Source organism: Chlorocebus sabaeus, chromosome 26 (genome assembly GCF_047675955.1).
Source record: "Chlorocebus sabaeus isolate Y175 chromosome 26, mChlSab1.0.hap1, whole genome shotgun sequence".
In the NCBI taxonomy this organism is placed as follows: domain Eukaryota; kingdom Metazoa; phylum Chordata; class Mammalia; order Primates; family Cercopithecidae; genus Chlorocebus; species Chlorocebus sabaeus.
In genome coordinates this window covers 25,310,655-25,332,097 of record NC_132929.1, presented here as the reverse complement: position 1 = coordinate 25,332,097, position 21,443 = coordinate 25,310,655, and the positions used below count along the sequence as shown (strand labels likewise).

Below are 21,443 nucleotides of genomic sequence, written 5' to 3'. Positions count from 1 at the left end.
TTCCTCCCTTCCATTTCCCTCCTTTCCTTCCTCCCTCCCTTCTTTTTTTCTTCCCTTCTTCCTTTCCTTCCTTCCTTCCTTCTTCCCTTCCCTCTGGACAAAGTGCATGAAAATCAGAATGTATTGTGCATTGAAGAATTAAAAATTTTTCTAGAGTTGCCTAAAACATTTGTGAAATATTTGCTTGAGAAACTGAAAGGAAAAAAAAATGTTACAATAGCAAATATTTAATAATACAAAAAGCGACAGAAATATATATCACTGTGACTGTGAAAAAATCCTCTATAATAAATGATAAGACTAGGTAATCTCAGAATATAATCAATCTAGATTTCCTTTAATTTTGGTTTTAGAATCCATTTTACTTAGACCTAAGAATCCTTGAAGGCAACAAAATAATTTATTTTTCAGAATCAGGGTGGTTATAAAATTTCAAAATATATGATCAATTAAAAAATAATAATCAACAATTAGAAAAATTGATTAAATAATTTAGATTCTATTTGCAGCATTGCCAAATATGTATGTTTTTAAAAGTTGACATTGATAATACAATTATAAACATTAAGGTCTTAGTGTTCAAGGTTAAATAAATATTCCTTTACAAATGTTTGAATTTTTATTTAATTTACAGCAGAGAACCAGGTGCAATCAATACTTTCACATAGGACAAACACAAAGTATTTCTTGAGCTAATAATTAGCCTTCGCTTTTAAAAGTAAAACCAGAATTTTTATTCATCTTTTTTTCTGCTTCAGATATTAACAGCTGCTCATTAAATATTCATCAACGCTTGTTATAATTGTACCGTATTTCACTAAATAAATGTTTATAATACATTTAACCACAAAGTAGATATCACCTCTAAGTTTAACTTATATTCATACTATAATGTAGTATTAATTTTTCAAAGATTTTTATGATGGGCCTAGAGAGGAAGGTAAGATATGTAGACAGCATATCTTACTATAGTGCATATCTAGAATACTCTTTGAAGTATTCTCTACTGTTTTCTATTCCCAGCTTCAGCCAGCAAAGTATTTTCCGCATCATAAATGATCTTAGGGAAAAGATGAGAAAAGCCGAACTTGCCAACAGTAAAACGTGGTCCCAGAGTGATAATAAAGCAAAGGCTGTAAGATCCTTTGTGAAGACGTTAGAATGACTTTAAGCAATACCTCATTGGCCCTGTAGGCTAAATAATCTTACGGAAATTTTCTATAGCACCCTGATCTTAGCCAAAGGTAGAAAGGGAATGTCTCAGTATTTATGGAAGTGGCTTTTTTTTTTTTCTAATGGGGTGGACTAATCTGATATAAAGGCTCACAGAGTTTTAAAGAAAATTGCATTGATGAAGATACCACCAGCATGGATTAAAAGAAACACAGTATGAAAGAAAAATAGAGGTACATAGGCCCCCGATTTTCTACAGGTCTTTTCTTCATAAGTCTTTTTTTCTTACCCCCTCTTCTACAAACAAAAAGACTGTTGTATCAGTTATCAATTGCTATGTAATAAACCACCCTAAAACTTAATTACCTAAATCGATTATTTTAAAATTTCTCATTTCTGTGTACTGGCTGGTGGTTCTTCTGCAGCAAATGGTGTTACCTGGGGTCACTTATGTGGTTGCATGCAGACAGTGGCTAAGTTGAGTTAGAAGGTTCAAGATCTCTCTAACTTGTCTGGGGCCTTGGTGCTTTCTATACAATGAAGTTCATATGTTGAAGCCCTAAACCTCAATGTGCTAGATTTGGGTGAGAACTTTGGAAAGTAATTTGGTTCCAAGAAATCATGAGGTTGAAGACCCTCCATGATTGGATTGGTGCCCTTATAAGGGGACAAAGATACCAGAGTGCTCTCTCTCTCCATCATGTGAGGATATAGCAAGAAGATGGCTGTCTGCAAACCAGGAAGGGAGCACCCACTAAACACCCAACCATGCTGACACCCTGATCTTGGATTTCCAGATTTTCAGTCTCCAGAAATGTAAGATATAAATTTGTTGTTTAAGTCACTCAATCTATGATATTTCTGTTACAGCAGCTCCAACTGACTAAGGCAGTGCTATTGACTGGGGCGTCTCAGTTCTTCCCTAGGTGGCCTTTCTCTCCACTCTTACTACACTGTATTTTCAGGTTCCACAATCTCATTTTTTTAAAGAAAAAAAAAGTCACTCAATCTATGATATTTCTGTTATAGTAGCCCAAACTGACTAAGGCAGTGCTATTGACTGGGGCATCTCTGTTCTTCCCTAGGTGGCCTTTCCATGTGGTGTCTCTAGGGACTCACCATGTCCCTAGAGATATGGATATCTCTAGAAGGATATCCTGGAATTCTAACATGAAGGCTCAGGACAGTGAAAGTGAAAACTGTCAGACCTTACTTTTACCACATTTTATTGGTCAAAGTGAGTTAGAAGGCCAATCCAGATAAAAAGGAAAAGGAAATGGACTCTACCCTCTGAAGAGAGGAGTCCAAGGAAGGGAAGGAATTGTTTGAGGGACATCTGAAAATGATCACAAATCTGCTCCCTGGCCACAATTTTTGTCTCACTAACATACAAAAATATACTCACTCTGTACCCTAAGAGTCTCATTCCATTATGGCATAAGTTTAAGTTCAGAATCTTATCATCTAAACCATGTCCAGATATAACAAACTTCCTCAGTTACTGTTTCTCAAGTGAAGATGCTTGAGTAGCTTGTCCCAGTTAAGGTTTTCTAGGATAGGAACACCACACAGAGACTATCATTCAAAAAAGGAGACAAGGAAACAGGAAGCATACAAGTAAAATTGTTTTCAGGGCTCCCCTACACCAAAGGAAGAGGCTACTCTTTGATTGTGGTTCAGTTCATCCCTCTGGTAGTGGTTTCCTAATCCATTGCTCTCCTTGCTTCTTGGCTCCTCCCTCTGGGGTTTTGGCTCCATCTTCCATTCTTTTTTCCTTTTCTGTAAAAAAATGACAAGTACTGGGCTGGAAAATTTCCTCTAAATTCTGCTTTCAAATTGAACAGTTCCTTCTTTAGTTCACTCAGTAGTACTGGGTTGGAAAATTTCCTCTAAATTCTGCTTTCCAATTGAACAGTTCCTTCTTTAGTTCACTCAGTAAATGTCTTCCTGTACACTGAGAAGCAGCTATAATAAGTTAGTCAGTATTTTCAACATTCACCTGGAAATCTCCTTAAGCCATCTACAAGCAATTAAGTTTCATTTTCTATTCCATATTAAGATAGCAAAATTATTGCCAAGCATTCTGTCAATGCATAACTCAATCCTCCATTTCCTTCAATAATTCAATAATTTATTTACTGCCTTGCCCATCCTCCAGTAAGAGTTTGTTCACTATTCTTCAAAGCTTAGCTGGTAGCTTCTTGTCACATGTATTATAGCATGCTTAAGCAACACAATTTATTCTCACAAAGTTCTGTAGAAGTCCAACACAAAAATCTCACTGATCTAAAATCAAGCTGTTAGCTGAACAGCATTCCTTTCTGGACACTCTGGAGAGAATCTGTTTCTTTGCTTTTTCCAGCTTCCAGAAGCTGCTTGGGGCTTGTGGTTCCTATCACTCATCTGTAAAGCCATCAATGGCAGGTTGAGTCCTTCTCATTTCACATCATTCTGACGTCCTCTTATGTATCCGTCTTCCACTTTTAAGGTCTCATGCTTATATTGAACCTACCTAGATAATTCAGGATAATCTCTACATTTCAAAGTGCTTAACTTAATGACAGAGGCAAAGTCCTTTTTACCATGTAAGGTTTAATCTTTTGTTATGGTAACACCCCACTCCTGATACCAATTTCTGTTATCTATTGCTGAGTAACAAACTACTCCAAAATGTCATATGCTGAAAAAAACTGATTTGCGATTTATCAAAATCCTCTGTTTAAACTTTTTGATTTTTTGCCTCCCATGTGCATTAAGGTAACTTTGGCAGCTACATTCAGCTGGACTTCAGTCACCAGACATGGGAAGGGTATGACCTCAAGCACAGTGTCCTTCTGCAGTTGAAGCAGACTCTGAAGGAGCTGACAGTTGGAGGCTGCTGACCTCATTCCTTGCAACTGGGAGGTCAGTCCTTTCTTGAAAGTGAATCAGGCAGTGTATCTCTTTGCTTATTACAATCCACCCTTTGTTCCACATAGATCTATGTCTCCCTGTATGTTTAGGGAGCATTTCCTAAAGGAATCAAGAGACATCTTTTCCTGACCCCTCAGAAACTTAGAAGATGGAGATTAATGAACAGATTACAGTCCTTGCTGCTGCAGTGGGGCTTGGGAATCCAATAGAAGATGGAAGTAAACAGATCAAACTACAGTGCCTGCTGCTTCAGTCAGGTTCAGGAATGCCATCAATAGTTGTCACATCCCCTCAACCTCCACTATCAATTCTAGATTTCCCTCAGCCTCTGCTACCACCTCTGCTGCTCCTGGTGGTTTAGCTGGTATAACTCAGACCCACATTCCTTGAGAGGCCTGAGTTCCAGGCCATCATGCCCTTTTAAGGATGGATTGCCACACCTACACATTACAGTCTTAAATTGGTAGGTTTATCACTTGGGCACCACACTTATTACTTCTGCCCAGATTGTGTAACCAGGATTCCAACCTCCTCTTGATCAGGGTCAACTGATCTTGACTCTTTTATTGGCTGCTGCTCTCTGGACACAAGGAACCCAAAATGTCCAGGTAGCTGCTGAAGCCTATGTTTTTCAGTGAGATTTTTGATATATCTCCCGGTAAAAGCATGTCCCCTTGTGGGCCCAAGACCTCTCACTACAGAGTTCAGAGTTACGAAGAGATGCAGAGTACCACATGTGTCATTAAAAGTGATGGCAAGGAGGGGAGGCACCTCTTTTTCCACCCTCTTTGCATCTACTCCCAGTAATAAATGGGTTCCAAGACCCATCTATTCTTCATATTGGGGCACATGCTATATAAGGATAATTGATCCAATATATATTCTGTATCTTGGAGAATGGCATCTTATACTTGTAGAATATTGCCTATGAACTGGTGTTCAGCTTTACCTTCAGCAGGTTGTTCCAATGTTCTATCAAGCTGACAGATTCCAAGTGGTGAAAAAAGTGATATTCGTAGTGGATCCTGTGGATATGGGTCCACTCCTGCACTTGCTTTTCCATAAAATAGGTTTCCCGATCTGATATGATATAATGTGAGATCCCATGCTGGTGAATATAATACTAAGTAAACTCAAACGGTGATATTTACTGAGGCTCTGGAAACAGGAAAAGCAAACTCCTATCTGGAAATTGTGTCTATTTCTATGACAAGGAAATGCTGGTCCTTCCAGGATGGAAGGTGCCCAATGTAACCAACTTGAAGAATGGTGTTATATCAGGGGTGCAGTATTGTCTCTGTTGCTCTCAGGTTGGACATTCAACAGCAGCAGCAGCTAAGGCAGCCTTGGTAAGTTGAATCTCAAGCTACTGAACCTATGGTTAGTCTTCATCCCTTCCACAGTGGATACTTCATTCATGTACCCACTGTGCTAGTACTGGGTGGCAAATAACTGAAGCAGGATGGACGATGTCAACTAGGCAATGTGCTTAGCTTGCTTTATTGTTTAGTGACTCTTCAGTACTGAATGCTCTCTGGTGAGCACTGCACGAAATACAGAGACCTTTACAGTTCATGTACATATCTGACACAAGTATGTCCATTTGCATGCCTCTATTCTAGACTTTCTGTGCTTGATCTTCCAGTATTTATTCTTAAGGACAAATACCAGCTTGGCTACTTGGACTATTAAATTCTAGATGAGCTTTATATGCAACCAAAGAAGCCCTCTTTCTATAGAGCATTAGTGGCACTTGGCCATTCAATTCTGTTGTTCTTAAATGTACTATTTCCTTCATAAGTCTCAAATACCTGATACACTGCACTCGCTGGCACATTCTCTTCCATGGGTAAATCTTCTCATTTTACCACTAATAAAAGTTACCACCTTGAGCCATGGGCTTTTTTTGTTCCATGTGCCACATGTGATGGGATCCTCACTGGAAGCTCAGATCACTCCTGCTAACAATTACCACAGGTTGAGTCCTCTAAAGAGAAATGTTGAGATGGAGTTTGGGGTGTAAGACACCAGTCAGGGGAAGGGGAGGAAGCAGGATTGGGCAGAAGAAGAAATTAAGCTGTAACAGAGGGAGCTCTGGGGAAGGTTTTGCCTGACAGTGTAATAAATGAGGCTGAAGTAGCAAGGCCTTACATCTCCATTGAGTGCAGCCCTGACATCCAAGGTGAAGGTAACCTCAGGTGAAGCTTTTTCTATAGCTGTTGCAGATGAAGTGCTGATACTGGTGGACTTCTGTTCTCCACACTCCCTGCAGCTAATTAGCAAGTGCTTTCTAGAATGGGGAATCTAGGCAGCACATTTTCATATCTACCACAATGTCTAACCTATCTGCAAATACTGTCTCTACCTTCAAAATATATGCAGGATCTTGTCATTCTGTACCACTCACCCATGATCACAACCCTTGTCCAGGCAAATATCATCTCTCAAATGGACTACTGAAATAGCATTCTAATTGATCTTCCTATTTTCTCTCCTGCAGTCTATTTTTCATATAGAAGCCAAATAATCCTTTAAAAATATAAGTCACATCTTGTCACTCCTTTGCTGAAATTCTCTGATGGCTTCCTATCTCATCACTCAGAGTAAAACCTTAACATCTTACTTACCATGGCTCTACACCACTATTACTCCCTATGATCTCATCTTCTATCATTTTTTTCCTCCCACACACTGTTCCAAACTGCTGTTCTTGTTATTCCTCAAACATGCCAAGTATACTGCTGCCTCAGTACCTTTGTGTGTGTGTGTATATATATACACATACTGTTCCCTATAATTAAAACATTATTCACTTACTTATGTGCATGGCTCACTCTCCATTTAGGTCTCTGCTAAATTTTACCTTATCACAGGCTTTCCCATCTGACCACACCATTTAAATTGGCACCCTATTTCCTGCACCAGTCACTATCAGTTCCTTACTCTGCTTTACTTTCTTCTCAGCACTTACTAACTTGGCATGCTATAGCCATCACCTAGATAACAATTTGACACATAGTATGCACCCAAAATTTTTTAGAATGGATGAATGAATGAATCCTGAAACCCTGAAACTTCCCTCTGCTGACTCTTTTTTTTTTTTTTTTTTTTTTTTTTGAGACTGAGTCTCACTCTGTCGCCCGGACTGGAATGCAATGGCACCATCTCGGCTCATTGCAACCTCTGTCTCCCAGGTTCTAAACGATTCTCCTGCTTCAGCCTTCTGAGTAGCTGGGATTACAGGCACGTGCCATCACGCCCAGCTAATTTTTGTATTTTTAGTAGAGACAGAGTTTCACCATGTTGGCCAGGCTGGTCTCATACTCCTGACCTCAGGCGATCCACCTGCCTTGGCCTCCCAAAGTGCTGGGATTACAGGTGTGAACCACCGCACCTGGCCTGCTGATTTCTGCTTAATGCTCTCTTTTTTGGTTTTTGGTTTCCTTCTCCATTTTACTGGAAAACATTCTTCAGTATTTTCCTAAGCATCTTTAGCTCAAGAATATATGGGAGGTAATACTTTTGAGACCTTGTATGTCTTTATACTATATTCATACTTGATTGATTATATGACTAAAAATAGAATCCAAATAGAAAATTATTTTCACTTAAAGTTCTAAAGGCATCACCCCATGTCTTCTAGTTTCCAATGCTGTTTTTAAGAAGTCCTTTAATATCCTGATTATTGGTCGATGTACAACCTATTTCTTCTGTTTGAAATCTTTTAGTATTTTCTATCTATAGTGTTCTGAAATTCCTTGATGATAAGCCTTAATGTACATCTTTTTTTTTTACTCTAATGACTTAATGTCCTCAATTTTAGAAATCACAAATGTTTTTTTCCATGCCTTTCCCATTCTCTCTGTTACACCTATTATTCAAATGAGGGACCTCTTAGATTGGCCCTAAATCTTAATTTTTTTTTCCTCCTATTTTCTTTGACTTTCTGAGAGATCTCTTCAAGTGAAAATAAACTTCAAGCTGGGGTGAGAAATGACCTTTCGAAAGAAAGCCAAAATAAGGCCTCGTTGTTGGACTAGCTAGTTAGTTCACACTAGTAATAGTGGCAGAATTGCTGAATAAAGAGTGAAGTCATAGTAAATTAATCAGCTAAGTGCTGGTATAAACATTATAGCACGAGTCAGTGAATTTTCTCCATCAAACAAAATATTCTATAATATATAATGAGATAAATATGATTCACTATAACTAACATATAAAATAAGATTATAATTATCAGTGCCTCAAGGGAATACAAAAAATGTCATAATTAAAAATAATTCAGGTTGGGTGTGGCGGCTCAGGCCTGTTAATCCCAGCATTTTGGGAAGCCAACGCAGGATCACTTGAGGTCAGGAGTTCGAGACGAGGCTGGCCAACATGGCGAAACCCCATCTCTACTAAAAACACAAAAACTAGCTGGGTGTGGTGGCACAAGCCTGTGATCCCAGCTACTCGGGGGGCTAAGGCATGAGAATTGCTTGAACCTGGGAGGTGGAGGTTGTAGTGAGCCTAGATCACACCACTGCACTCCAGCCTGGGAGACAACAGCGAGACTCTGCCTCAAAAATAAATAAATAATGATCTGGGGAGAAGCCCTTTGGCTCATCTCTGCAATCCAGCTAGAAACTCAATTTCATTATGATGATATGCAGTGTATATAGAGCTTAATATACAGTGTATGAATACACTTTGATTCCATCTACCTAATACTCATTATTTTTTGTAAACTTATGTAGTTGGTATACAAATAATCTCCAACCTTCTCCTTTACAACCAAGGGTAATAGCTATTACAAGCTCTATTGTCTTTCCCCTTAAGGTTTTTAAATACAATGTAACATGTAGCCTATGGTTGCAATTACAACTTTTAACTAAGATTGGCCTTAGGTATTTGGAATTCAGAATTTTCTATGCTTATGCTATATTTTATCTTCAACTCTTATATTTAAATTTTATTTCAGCAATCACTTTTTAAATTTCTGAGATCTTTTTATTGCTTGTTCTTATTCACACTCTCCTATTCTTGTTTTGTGAATACAATATACTCTCTCTTATTTTGAAGATAGTTGTTTTTTTGTTGCTATTATTCTCTGTTTGTCTATATCCTTTGGATTTTCTCCCCTCCTTTTCCCCTTTTTTATTTGAAGCATTTCACCAAGTGTCTAGTGATGTTTGGCTCTTATGTATGGGTGGTGATTTTTGGCTGGTGGCCTTCAATGTAGGGTCAGTGTTTGGCTAAAGTTTTCACTAGGGTCTTTCGATTGGCTTTACAAACCAACTAAACATTAACAGTTTAGAGGCAAAAGAAAAAAAAGCAAGAGACAGAGACAGTATTTGGAGATAAAAAGTTGCTATAATTAATGCTTCCAGTAACATGGAAGACAAAAAATGTACCTAATGCATTCATGGCATTTGGTGATATTCTGAGGCTCTTAAGTACCTTATTATACTTAATAATAATCAACTTATTCTTTCAAAATAAGAAATGTTAAGAAACAGACAAGCTCAAAATTAAGGCAACTGAAATGAAATACATAACCTAGGATATGCAGAATTGGAAAATAAAATGGTTTCTCATCAAATAAAATGTGATCATTAAAAACAGCCTAGTACAACGACCAAATCAAGGGGACTGCCATTAACATGGCCTCAAAGAAAAGAACTGATAAAAGGTGTGGCCATTTACTCCTTTTTAAGACTTCTGAAGGGATTTAGGGGGACCTTCAGGATGAACCAAAAGGCTTCTAGAAAGATTTGAGAATGAGATGCTTGATATGCTTAAGATATACATGTTTCTACAAATGAAGTCATGAGTACTTTGAGAATCTCCGGCTGACCTAGTTAGTCACTGCGTCTCTAAATCTCTCCTGTTGCGGCCTTCCAGACCTTTATTACCCCAGTAATTCTCACATTGGGGTGGGTAAACCTTTATTTACTAAACTTCTTTATTCATGTAATACTTGTAATGATGCTGCTTTTCTAACTAAATCCAGACTAAAACATCTGACTTCCCTAGAAAAGAGACCCTAAAGGAAATATATTCACTACTTTATTAAAGGTACAATCCAGGCTGGTAAGAGCGAGGAAGAAAGTAAGTGAGGATAGCAATAATGGGAGGCAAATGCAAATTGACAAATTACTGTGTAGCACTTGCTGCTGTTTCATGAAAAGCCATGAAGAGACGCTGCCAATCATGTAGCAAGTACACTTGCTGGGCCACACAGTACACTTCTGGACAGGCAAGATGAAAAGCAGTGTCTCTATACAGTCCATCAGAAGAAGAGCAATTTACCCAGCAGCTTTTTCTAGTCCATTGATCCAAGTTTATCAGACAGTTAACTTCACAAACCCACCAGACCGCATCACTTAGCCCTTTTAACAGTCACTGTGGCATGGGGTTTTTAAAGTCCAGAAGTGTTGGTATAGGCCAGGAATTCTGAACATATGGCTAACTGATCTCAAGCAGAGGAATCATACAAGCCTGCTGGTAATCTGTTACTATGTGAGGTGGTAGCTAAGGCAAAGCAAGTAGTCAAGAGCACAAGAAACACGAGACTGAGAATCTTCTAAGGTACTTGAAGATGATGATCTGATAATGCATCCAAAGACGAGGTATCTACAGCCACAATAATGCCACAATAAATAGCTATAAAACATTGGTGGCATAATAGACTCCTTGCGCACATATTTGGAATCAGGTAGGTGTCAGTCAGATGACTCTGCTGAACTTGGCTGGAATCACCCACATATCTTGGGTTTGGATGGCCATCAGCCAATCTAGACAGGATTCAGTGAGGGTGAGCAGGGCAACCTGGCTCTGCTCCATGGATGTCTCATCCTCCAGCAGGCTAACTCAGCCATGCATATTCTTATGTCAACAGCAGAAGCACAAGTATAAGTAAAAATGCACTAAATCTCTGGATGCAGATGACCCAGAATCACAGTGTGGGGAGTACTTCAAAGGAACCTGAAAAATGACCATGAATACAGGGAAAAATAAAGAATTAGGGCTATTGTTACATCTATCACACCAAAAAAAAAAAAAAAAAAAAAACAAGACAAGCATAGTCAATTCATTGTTCTAACAGGTATTACTAACTTCTTTTGAAAAGAACCTAAGATTTTATCTGGCCTTAGCTGTAAATTAGCCTCTTATGAAGTACGTGGGTCATCTTTCTTATGCCAGCTGAGAGATGGAGGCAAATGAGTGATAGAATTGTTCTCTGTCTCTCGCTTTTTTTTCTTTTCCCTCTGAACTGTTATGTTTAGTTGGTTTGTAAAGCCAGTTAAATGCAATAGATTTTGGCTCAGGGAAGTCCAAATTTAGCCTAGAGAAATCCAACTTTGGCCCTGCTTAAATCAATTCAAGCCTTCCTCTATTCCCAGGGCCAAGTTCTAAACATGAAAAAAAATCTATTTTAATTCCATTCTTGTAAAATAACTGCTATAATAAGCAAGCCAGTTAGTTTATTTGGCTAAGACTACAAGACTAATAATGTTCAAACCTTATATAATCCACATTCCTTTTTATGAATAGCATAATATAATGGTGGCCTTTCTGAACCAAACCAAATCAGAAGTTCCAGATTCTAGAACAGGCTCTGCTACTAACTAGGTGTATGATCTATCAACAATTTACTTACCTCTTTAATTCTCAGTTGCCCCATGTATATTAGTAAGAATTGCTCTTAATTACAATATTCCAAATGTCCTATTTCCATGGGATGTTAATAGGTGCTACATATTCAAGTAAGTTTAAGATATATCAGCTTAAATAAAGTTCAGAATGTTTATTTCAGGACTTTTCAGAACCTTTAATATGTTTTGCCTTCTGAATCCCTGGGAGGGAAACAAATTAATGTACAGCAAACTAATTTCACCAGGAACTCTTTCCCCCATAATACATGATGTGTCCCACTGTATAGACTTCAGGAAATGTGCTATTATTTCACCCAAACAAGTGAATTTATCAGAGTCCCCAAAAGAAATAGAAGGCAACTTCAAATGGGGACATTTGAGAAGACTGTAATAAAACGACTTCAGTATTACAAATGTATTAGCAGGGTTTAGGGAAAGCAACAAGTGGTAGTGAACTACCCTGGGGCTAGTCATAACTGTAAGCTATTACCAGCCCTAAGTGAAAAGGGGTAAAGGGAGGGAGCAGGAACTAAACCTAGTGAGGTAACTGGGATAACTGCTTGGGAACAGAAGGGATAGGATTCCTGATAGGGTACTATTTTGTAGAGGAACACAGTCAACTGATGATGACATGGCAGGAAAGGAGCCAGGGAAATAAATAACATCATTTCATTTTCCTTATAACTTCTAGTCTCCCACAGGTGCTTCCCATTTGTTGAACCCAACCAAAAGCAAGAGAGCAAGGGAATCTACCTCACAGAGCAGGGAGCAGAATAGAAAAGAGCAGACAAAAGCTATTCAGTACAGTAGGGCTCTATTCAAAAGCAGCTAGGTCTAGGTGAATAAATGATGTCATCAGGACTCAGTCTTTCTCTACTCTGCTTTCGTTTGCTGACTTCATTCTAAATCAGGCTCTTTTCATCTGGCAGCAGAGATGGCCACTAGCAGCTGGGCTTCAATTATTCTTAGTTCGCAATTCCAAATAAAATAAAAAGAGTAAAAAAAAATATATATATATATGACACTTACTATATTTCAGGTACTGCTGAAAGCCACTTAAGATATTAACTCAGTTAATTCCCAGTTAATCCTATAAGGTAGTTACTCAGTATCACCTGCTTTGTACAAATGGAAGAAAATGACATGGCTGATAAGCAGAAAGGCTGAGATTTAGATTCAGGTAGTCTAGCTCCAGAGTCTCTGCTTTTAACAACCTTAGGGCTTAAAGAAACAGCCCTAGACACTGGAACTCTAATTCTAGTTCTGCCTATGTTTGCTACTAACCTCAAGAAAAATCACTTATGACCTATTTTTCAGCCAGTAGATTGTAACCTCATTTACTTCTAAAGGTGGTCATGAGTACAGGTGAAAAGATATAAAGATTTTGAAATAAATAGCTAATTAGATCTAACTGAATATATCTAATCACAGAGACATAACACACTATATTAAAATGTAGTAATGAAACTGAGGTTTCACTGAGCAAATAACTTCTGAATTAAGTTTTTCTATCAAAAGTATCTCTGAAAAATTCCCCTAGATACAATTTCCTTCCCTTTAAGAAATATGAAGTAATATATATAAAACTGGAATTTTTTCAAATGGTCTTACAGGCATTATATATGATTATTTCTTAAGAAAAAACAAAGCACAAATATAAGTTTATTAATGTTAGCAAAATAAAAAGACATAAGTGGCTTGTTAAAAACTAATGTGTAAGTTTTGCTGTTTCCTTATCTCCAGAGCATTTGGCATTCTTTATCAACTGGTACATAAAAGAATAGAAAAATAAAAGATTGTCATATTGCCCTCTGTATTTCTCTTTTAATATATCAGTATGGTAGTCTACCAGAAAGTAGTAAATGGCTTCAATTGTAGAAAGGAAAGTATCTGGCTTTCCTTTTTGATGGCGCCAAAAGCAAGTTTTTCTTGTTTTCAACTCAACTTGTAACAACCCTGTCAAAAAAAAAAAAAAAAAAAAAAAAAAAAAAAAAAAGAAAGAAAGAAAGAAAAATATATAAATATGTCTTCTTAACCACAGGCTTGGTAGAATAATAATAATTTCTCTTAATTATTCTAAGGATTTTTTTTTTTAAAGACTACAGTTAACTTCCTTAATCCCAGTTTGAAACAAGACATTTTCTTGAACACCTTAAGGTATATACAGAAGCAACATAAAACAAATAATAAAATCTTACACATGACAGTTATACTGAGTCTTAGACCAATGAATTAAAAGTAGTTAACATTTAAGGTATTCATGTCTTCCAATCTTCTATGTATCAGCCTCTTCAAAAATCTGAATCTCTGATAGGACTACATTCACTAATTTTCAGAAGGGTTTCATTTCCTTGACAAACTGACTTTTTTGTTTGTTTAGAGATGAAGTCTCACTCTGTCACCCAGGCTAGACTGCAGCAGCGTGATCATAGCTCACAGTTACCTCAAACTCTGGACTCAGTGATCCTCCCGTCTCAGCCTCCCAAGTAGCTGGGACTACATGTGCACACCACCATATCCAGCTAAGATTTTTTATTATTTTTTTTTTTTAGCGATAGTATCTTGCTATGTTGCCCAGGCTGGTCTCAAAATCCTGGGCTCAAGTGATCCTCCTGCCTTGGCCTCTCAAAGTGCTGGGATTATAGGTATGAGCTACAGTGCTCAGCCTAAACTAATTTTTTGTTTGTTTGTTTGTTTGTTTGAGACGGAGTCTTGCTCTGTCATGCAGGCAGGAAGGAGTGCAGTGGCATGATGTTGGCTCACTGAAAGCTTCACCTCCTGGGTTCACACGCCATTCTCCTGCCTCAGCCTCCCAAGTAGCTAGGACTACAGGGGCCCGCCACCACGCCGGGCTAATTTTTTGTATTTTTAGTAGAGATCAGTTTTCACTGTGTTAGCCAGGATGGTCTTGATCTCCTGACCTCATGATCCGCCCACCTCAGCCTCCCCAAGTGCTGGGATTACAGCCTAAACTTACTTAAAATATCACTCTGAAATTCACTGAGAGATAGGCAGCTTAATGTTCCTTAATAGTGGTAAAAGTTTACTTCTTGATTATCACTTTCGGGCTATATTCATGAACAGAGTATCCTAAAGCTATGGTTTCTTTTGTTTGTTTGTTTGTTTTAGCTCTGTCACATGTATGCTGTAGAGCTCAATAACAGAGTCAGGTAGAATGTCTTGCTCTTGTACATTTAAAGAGGGAATAATTAATGCAATAACAGAATAGAACTCTCATCTGTTATAACTCAGCTGTCATCATACAAACCCAGAATGCTTTTAGCTCCTTAGGCCAGTAATTGGACTCATACTATATTTATTTTCTTGTTTTTGCAAATTTTATTTTAAAGTGAGAAATAAAAGAGAGAAGGTGGCATCAAAATTGGCCCAATGACCAACTGGAACTTCTAAGTCATTAATGATTTCCCACTGTCACATCCCACTTTTACTCAATGTAAAATGTAGCACAGACAAGAAATAATAAAAGAAACACAAAAATATTCAGAGATATGGAGATCAAATGACTGATAGGAGTTGGAGGAAGAGAGAACAAAGAGAATGGAAGAGAGGGAGCGGTTAAAGAGATAATGCCAATGACCTTTCCAGAAATTATTTTAAACAATAAAAAGCCACAGATACATGAAACATCATGTGTCTCAAGCAAGATAAACACAAACAAATCAGTGCCTAGATCTATTACATATTATGTAACTGCAAAACACCAAAGATAAAGAGAAGATTTTAAAAGAAGTCATGGAGAAGGGACAGATCATATACAATGAAAAGGTAATTAGAATGACCAAAGACTTCCCATTGGTAACAACAGAATATTGAAGACACTAGAATAATATCTTCCAAGTGTCAAACAAACAAACAAACAAACAAAAAACAGACTGGCAACCTAAAATTGTGAACCCACCAGAACAACATATCAAGAAAAAAGTGACAAACATTAATAGACAAATAAAAACTGAACATATGGCAACAAGAGACCAAATTAAAGGAATTCCTAAAGGATGTATTTGATAAAACACTGAGTAAAGAAAATGGTAAACATCTGTGCAAATCCACATAAATGTTGCCTGTATAAAACAAAAACAGTAATAGTAACTAATCTGTAGACTGACAATAAAGGACAGAACAAAAATAATGATATTAACAATAACATTGTGAACCAGGAGGAGGCTGAATGAAGCTTCAGCATATGAAGTCCATACAATGTAAAAAAGGAGAGGTTAAACATTGTTTGGCTTTGAACTTTTTAAGTGATATGGGCAATTCTCTAAAATAACTGAAATAGGAATAAAAATGGAATAAGAAAAACCTCATTCAATCAAAAAAAGAAACAAAAATTATAAAAAAGCACAAATAGAAATAAAAATTAAGATGGTAGAAAGTAGATCCAATTACATCGATACAGCAATTGTAAATAAACTAAACTTACTATTTAAAAGATATAGATTATCAGATTGAAACATGAGAAGGATGACTTCTACAATTAAATAATTGGGCTTCAATTAAATACTGCATTAGAGGTCTTAACATAGTAATAAAGAACAATAAATTAATTGGATGGATAAGAACTGGAAAGAAATGAAATTGGCATTACTTACACAGAAAATACAATAAAATCTCAGGCAAATCATTAGCCATATAGTATCTTGCAGAAGAGAAGGATTCAAACAAGACACAAACATATTGATAAATTCCACACTAAGAATTTTTTTCCTCAAAAGAAAACGAAGAAATTAAAAAGATGAACCACAAACTGCAAGAAGATATTTTACATTATCTATATTCTAGAATATATAAAGAATTTCTACAAATCAATTAAAATACTAGAAAAATGGGCATAGATATTTCACAGAATAGGACATGTATATGGCCAAACAAACATTGTAATTCTCAATCCAATTAGTAATTAGAGAACAGTAAATGAAGATGACAATGAGACACCATTTTAAAACACTAGATTGGCAAAAATCAGACATTTGATAATACCAAGGTAGGAGAGATTATGGATCAATGGAGAGCTTATACATTAATAATGGAAATATTCCTTTGTATGTCCACTTTGAAAAACAATTTGGCATTATCTTGTAAAGGTGAATATTCTCATACTCAACAACCCAGCAATGTGACTCCTACAAGAGGAGCTTGTATATGCACAAGAATGTGTGTAGTAGCATTATTTGTAATAGCAATAACTAGAAATAACCGAAATGTTTCATTAGCAGGAAACCAGATAAACTGTAGTATATTCACAGATATTATTCGGCAGTGAAATCGAATAAACTACAGCTACAGTGATATGACAATATAGATAAACCCTAGAAACAAAATGTGACTTTAGAAAGCAAACCCTAAGAAAACACCACACAGGTTAAAATAAAGCAAAACTAAATTATATATAGTTTATGAAAACACTATATCTAAAAAAGATAACACTATAATCTAAAAAAGCATAATTCAGGAAAATAATTGTCAGGGGAAGAAGGGGAATGGCACAAGGGAGAACATGGGTAAATGGAAGTTAGAAATACTGGTGCTTGCCTTCTTAATTATTCATTATATCATTATGCTTTATAACTTAACGATATGTGTGAGTGTGTGTGTATATATTTCATATGTATCACAATTTATTTAAAAATATAAAACAGTTAAAAACAAACAAGCAAAACCTCTTTGCTTATTTAGTGAAGGAACTGGAGCTTAAAGTCATGTTCCAGCCCAATACTTTCCATTAGACTTAAAATATAATCTAATCATGTCAATGACAAGCTTAAAATTTTTTAATGATGCCACAGCACTATAGATAAAAGAACAAATGCCCAGGCATGCTGAATAAAATAAGATATTTATCATTTGAATTTCTCCAGTCTCTTTTACCATTCTCATATATGTATGCATTCTAGACCACATTAAATATTTCAGTTTCTTGAATGCAAAATATTTTTATACCCTAGTATTTCTAACAATCAGTAACTTTATAATAAAATTATAGTAAAAATCATAAACATTTTTTCTTGAGGGATTTTGCTCTGTTGCCCAGGCTGGAGTTCAGTGGCATGATCATAGCTCACTGCTGGGCTCAAGCAATCCTCCTGCCTCAGTCTCCCAAGTACCTGAGACTGCAGGTGCACACTACCACACCTTGCTAATTACTTTATTTTTTGTTGAGATGTAGGCCTTGCTATGTTTCCTAGGCTAGTCTAGAACTCCTGTGTTCAAATGATACTTCCACCTTCATCTCCCAAAGTGCTGGGATTACAGGAATGAGCCACTACATCTGGCTCAAAACTAGTAAAATATTTTAGCAGTAGAAACTTAAAGTAGATAATTACAAATGGCTTTTCCTTCCAAAAGTGCTGCCTCAGTTTCTTCAATTGCAAAGTGAGGATGACATCCTTTACCTCATATACTCGATGTGAGGATTGAATAAGTTAGTATAGGACACAGCACTCACTGACACGAGGAGTGTAGTTTAGGCAATGCTTATAACGCGAACAAAGTTATCACTTTAAAAGTTGTATCAATACAGTCAAACTGAAGGGAAAGAGCTGGCTAATTTTATAACAAATTTCAGTATAATGCCATTTAAATATAATCTGGACTCCCACCCAACAAAAAGAAACGATGTCTCCCCCTACATTCTGCCAAGGCTTCCTATGACAAATCTTCAAGAATGTTATATCATTCTTCACTTGTAGGTTTAGGTTTACCTTTTGTGATTAAATTAGGCACTCTACCTTCAAACGTTTTGACATTGGTAGAACACACAGAGCTATTTTTCTGTAAAAATTTGGCAAAACAGTATGGTTTTACATTGTTAAGGGGATTCCTAACCTCAGCATTCATAATAAGATAATGGAAACATAACTTCCAATACACCTGAGGGTTTAACTGAGGTTTAGACTTAGTTTGTTCAGATTAATCCCATGAAATGACAAAAAGTTTTAAAGCCTAAAGCCAACAATTTATAAAAACCATGGATTGTTTCTTATGGAAGTAACTTGGTTTATTCAGAAATTAGTATTTCACATATACACAGGTTATAAATATCTGTAGAGCCCTAATTGTTTCCTGTGGTACAATGAGGAACCACAAAGGATAGGGGTTGAAGTAGGTCATGCAGAAAATTTGCCTCTAGAAATCTGTTCCTTTTATGATTTTACCCTTCAAAAATTTTTGATCTAGCACAGAACTGAAACATATGATACTTTCCATGTGAATTAGGAAGGAATAACAAAAATCTTTTGTACAAATCTGATTTTAGGCAAGCCAAATGTGGACACTGAAAAGAGATTTCGAATAATACCACAATAATTCCTTTTATAGTTTTGTCAAGGGTTTTTACGTATGTATTTTCATTTGATCTTTTCAATTACCATATAAGGTAACTATAAAGAAAAATGGCTCAGAAAAATCTTCGAACTGGCAAGTAACCTGCTGCTGTAAACATCCACAGGAATGTGGCAGGGGCAGTGTTCCCTTTCTCTTTTTCAAAGAGCACAGCCTTAGGGCTTAGGCATTTGTCTTTCTATCAAACATCAGCAACAAAATTTCTTAAAGATCCTATGCTCCCTAGTACCTGCCCTTTACTCTCTCCCACACACGTAAGACACAAAGCACACACAATTAGACTTTCAAAGCAACTTTACTAACGTATATGAAGATCTCAGATGCATAAACTACATAAATTAAGCTCATTAAATCTAGTGTTGTCACTCGCTTCAGCTTGGAATTAATGAACACCAGTCAGACTCCAAAAAGTGTCAAAATGTTCTTTTCCAGATAATGCACATTTTTAACAATAGCCTGAGAGAATCTCTCCCAGTTTGAAACAAACTGTTTTAGCAACTGCCTAATATCAACTGAACAGCTTTCTTGCCTTCTAATCATACATGGACAAGTAAAGTAACTGTTTTTAAATCACTATTATTAGGAATGAAGTTTTTCACTCTAAAAGAAATAAAATCCCTATAATGTTAAATATGAATTCGAACTATCTGTGTGAACTCATGACACATAACTGTGCATTTTTCCTGGCTCTATCCATTGAAGCAATGACATCCCAAAAGTAATGAATTTACCAGATCTTAGTTTCTAATACCATTTCCTATTAAAAGAAACTATAGCTTCTTAGAAAAACAATTGATTACAGGTCTGAGGCAGAAAAAAATACAAGTGAACTTGTCTGTTGTACCAAAAAGACAAAAGAGGCCATGCCATGAAGTACTTGAAGGGCTTCCACTGGCAAAATTTGAGAGAACTACAACGTCAAAAAGATTATTATCAAAAAGATTAGCATGAATATGCTATAATAAATTATAGCATATTGAATTAAAAAGAAAATCCATAAGACCATAGTGATCTCAAAAAGGGGTGGAAAGAGAGAGAAATAAAGAATAGGGGAAAAAGGAAAAGCTCTTCTTTACATAAGAATATTGGCTAACTAATGTCGGAAGAAACCATGTAATTAAAATTTCACCATTTTTCAATTCTCAGTGTAATTATTCGATTTATGCAGGGATCATCAATGAATACTAAAATCACTGGTGAAAAGTTTTTGGGAAACAGTCCATAGTCTGAAAACATCACCCCGTAGATTACTACTACTTACAAAGAGAAAAAATAAACCTTTATAATGGAGAGATTGGGCAATCACCACTTTAATCAAGTAATGAAAGTTATCACAAATAATAGAACGATTTGCATTATGTGCATCCTAATTTGATGCAACAATAAAGTATGAATTCACCTATGAATTGGTTAACCATACAATTTATCAGCTAAAAGGTTCATTTCTGAGAGTGAAATTACATGTTATTAATAATTATACCCAAATGATAGATATAAACTAGACAGACAATGCTGGATTTATCCTTACCTGTAAGTATCCTAGCCAACATATTTAGACTGAAACTAATCACAATGAAACAGACAACTGACCTGTCCTCTTCACAAAAGTCTAAGTCATGAAAAACAAAAACAGGACTACTCTAGATTAAAAGAGACTAAAGATACATAATAACCAAATTAACTGTGATGAGTTTAAATGCTATATGGGGGGAGGTACAAAAGGTACTTTTGGGTCAACTAGGGAAATTTGAATATGGACAGTATATTAGATTATATTATGTAATTTTCATTAATTTTCTTAGGAGTGATAGTGGTACCGTATTTATTATACAGGAGAACATCCTTTTTTTTTTTTCTTTTTTTTAACACAAGTGTCATAGCAACTTTATTTGAAATAGCAGAAAATGGGAAACAACCAGTGTAAATGTCCATCAACAGATAAGTAGATAATACTAATTGTAGCATATCCATACAACGAAATACTACTTGGCAATAAATGTATGACCTATTGATACATGCTACAACAAAAATGAGTGTCAAGTTATTTATTTTGTGTGAGAAAGCCAAACCAAAAAAAGGAAAAGAGTACATACTATATGATTCAATTTATATAATATTCCAGAAAATGCATCTAATCTATAACGATAAGATACAGATCATTGATTAGAGATGGGTTTGGAGAGTGTGGAAGTGTGCTGTGGGGAAAGCTGGATGAGAAAGATCATGAAAGGTCAGGCAGAAACTTTGGCAGGGGGTGGATAGGTTCATTTTCTAACTGGTAGTGATGGTCTCACAGCTGTACACATATGAGAAAACTTTAATACTCTTGAAACATATGTAGTTTATTATATGTTA

General features: G+C 36.3%; 2 protein-coding genes across 10 annotated transcripts in view; one reads left to right on the top strand and one right to left on the bottom strand.

Annotated features, from left to right (window-relative positions):
- The window catches only part of FAM227B (family with sequence similarity 227 member B), a 521,377-nt gene that overhangs the window by 174,490 nt on the left and 325,444 nt on the right, over positions 1 to 21,443 (top strand). The window lies entirely within an intron of this gene.
- DTWD1 (DTW domain containing 1) overlaps positions 1 to 21,443 on the bottom strand; it is a 179,812-nt gene that overhangs the window by 137,263 nt on the left and 21,106 nt on the right. For 3 of the 5 annotated variants that reach the window (XM_073012163.1, XM_073012161.1, XM_073012162.1), the window contains one exon: positions 13,356 to 13,682. The exons of 1 other annotated variant lie outside the window; for it this stretch is intronic. In XM_073012163.1, the coding sequence (XP_072868264.1) occupies positions 13,435 to 13,682 (248 nt within the window). In that variant the 3' untranslated portion in view covers positions 13,356 to 13,434. Of the gene's footprint in view, positions 1 to 220; positions 11,056 to 13,355; positions 13,683 to 21,443 lie in introns of those variants that run through there. One more of the 5 variants, XM_073012165.1, reaches the window with a different exon arrangement.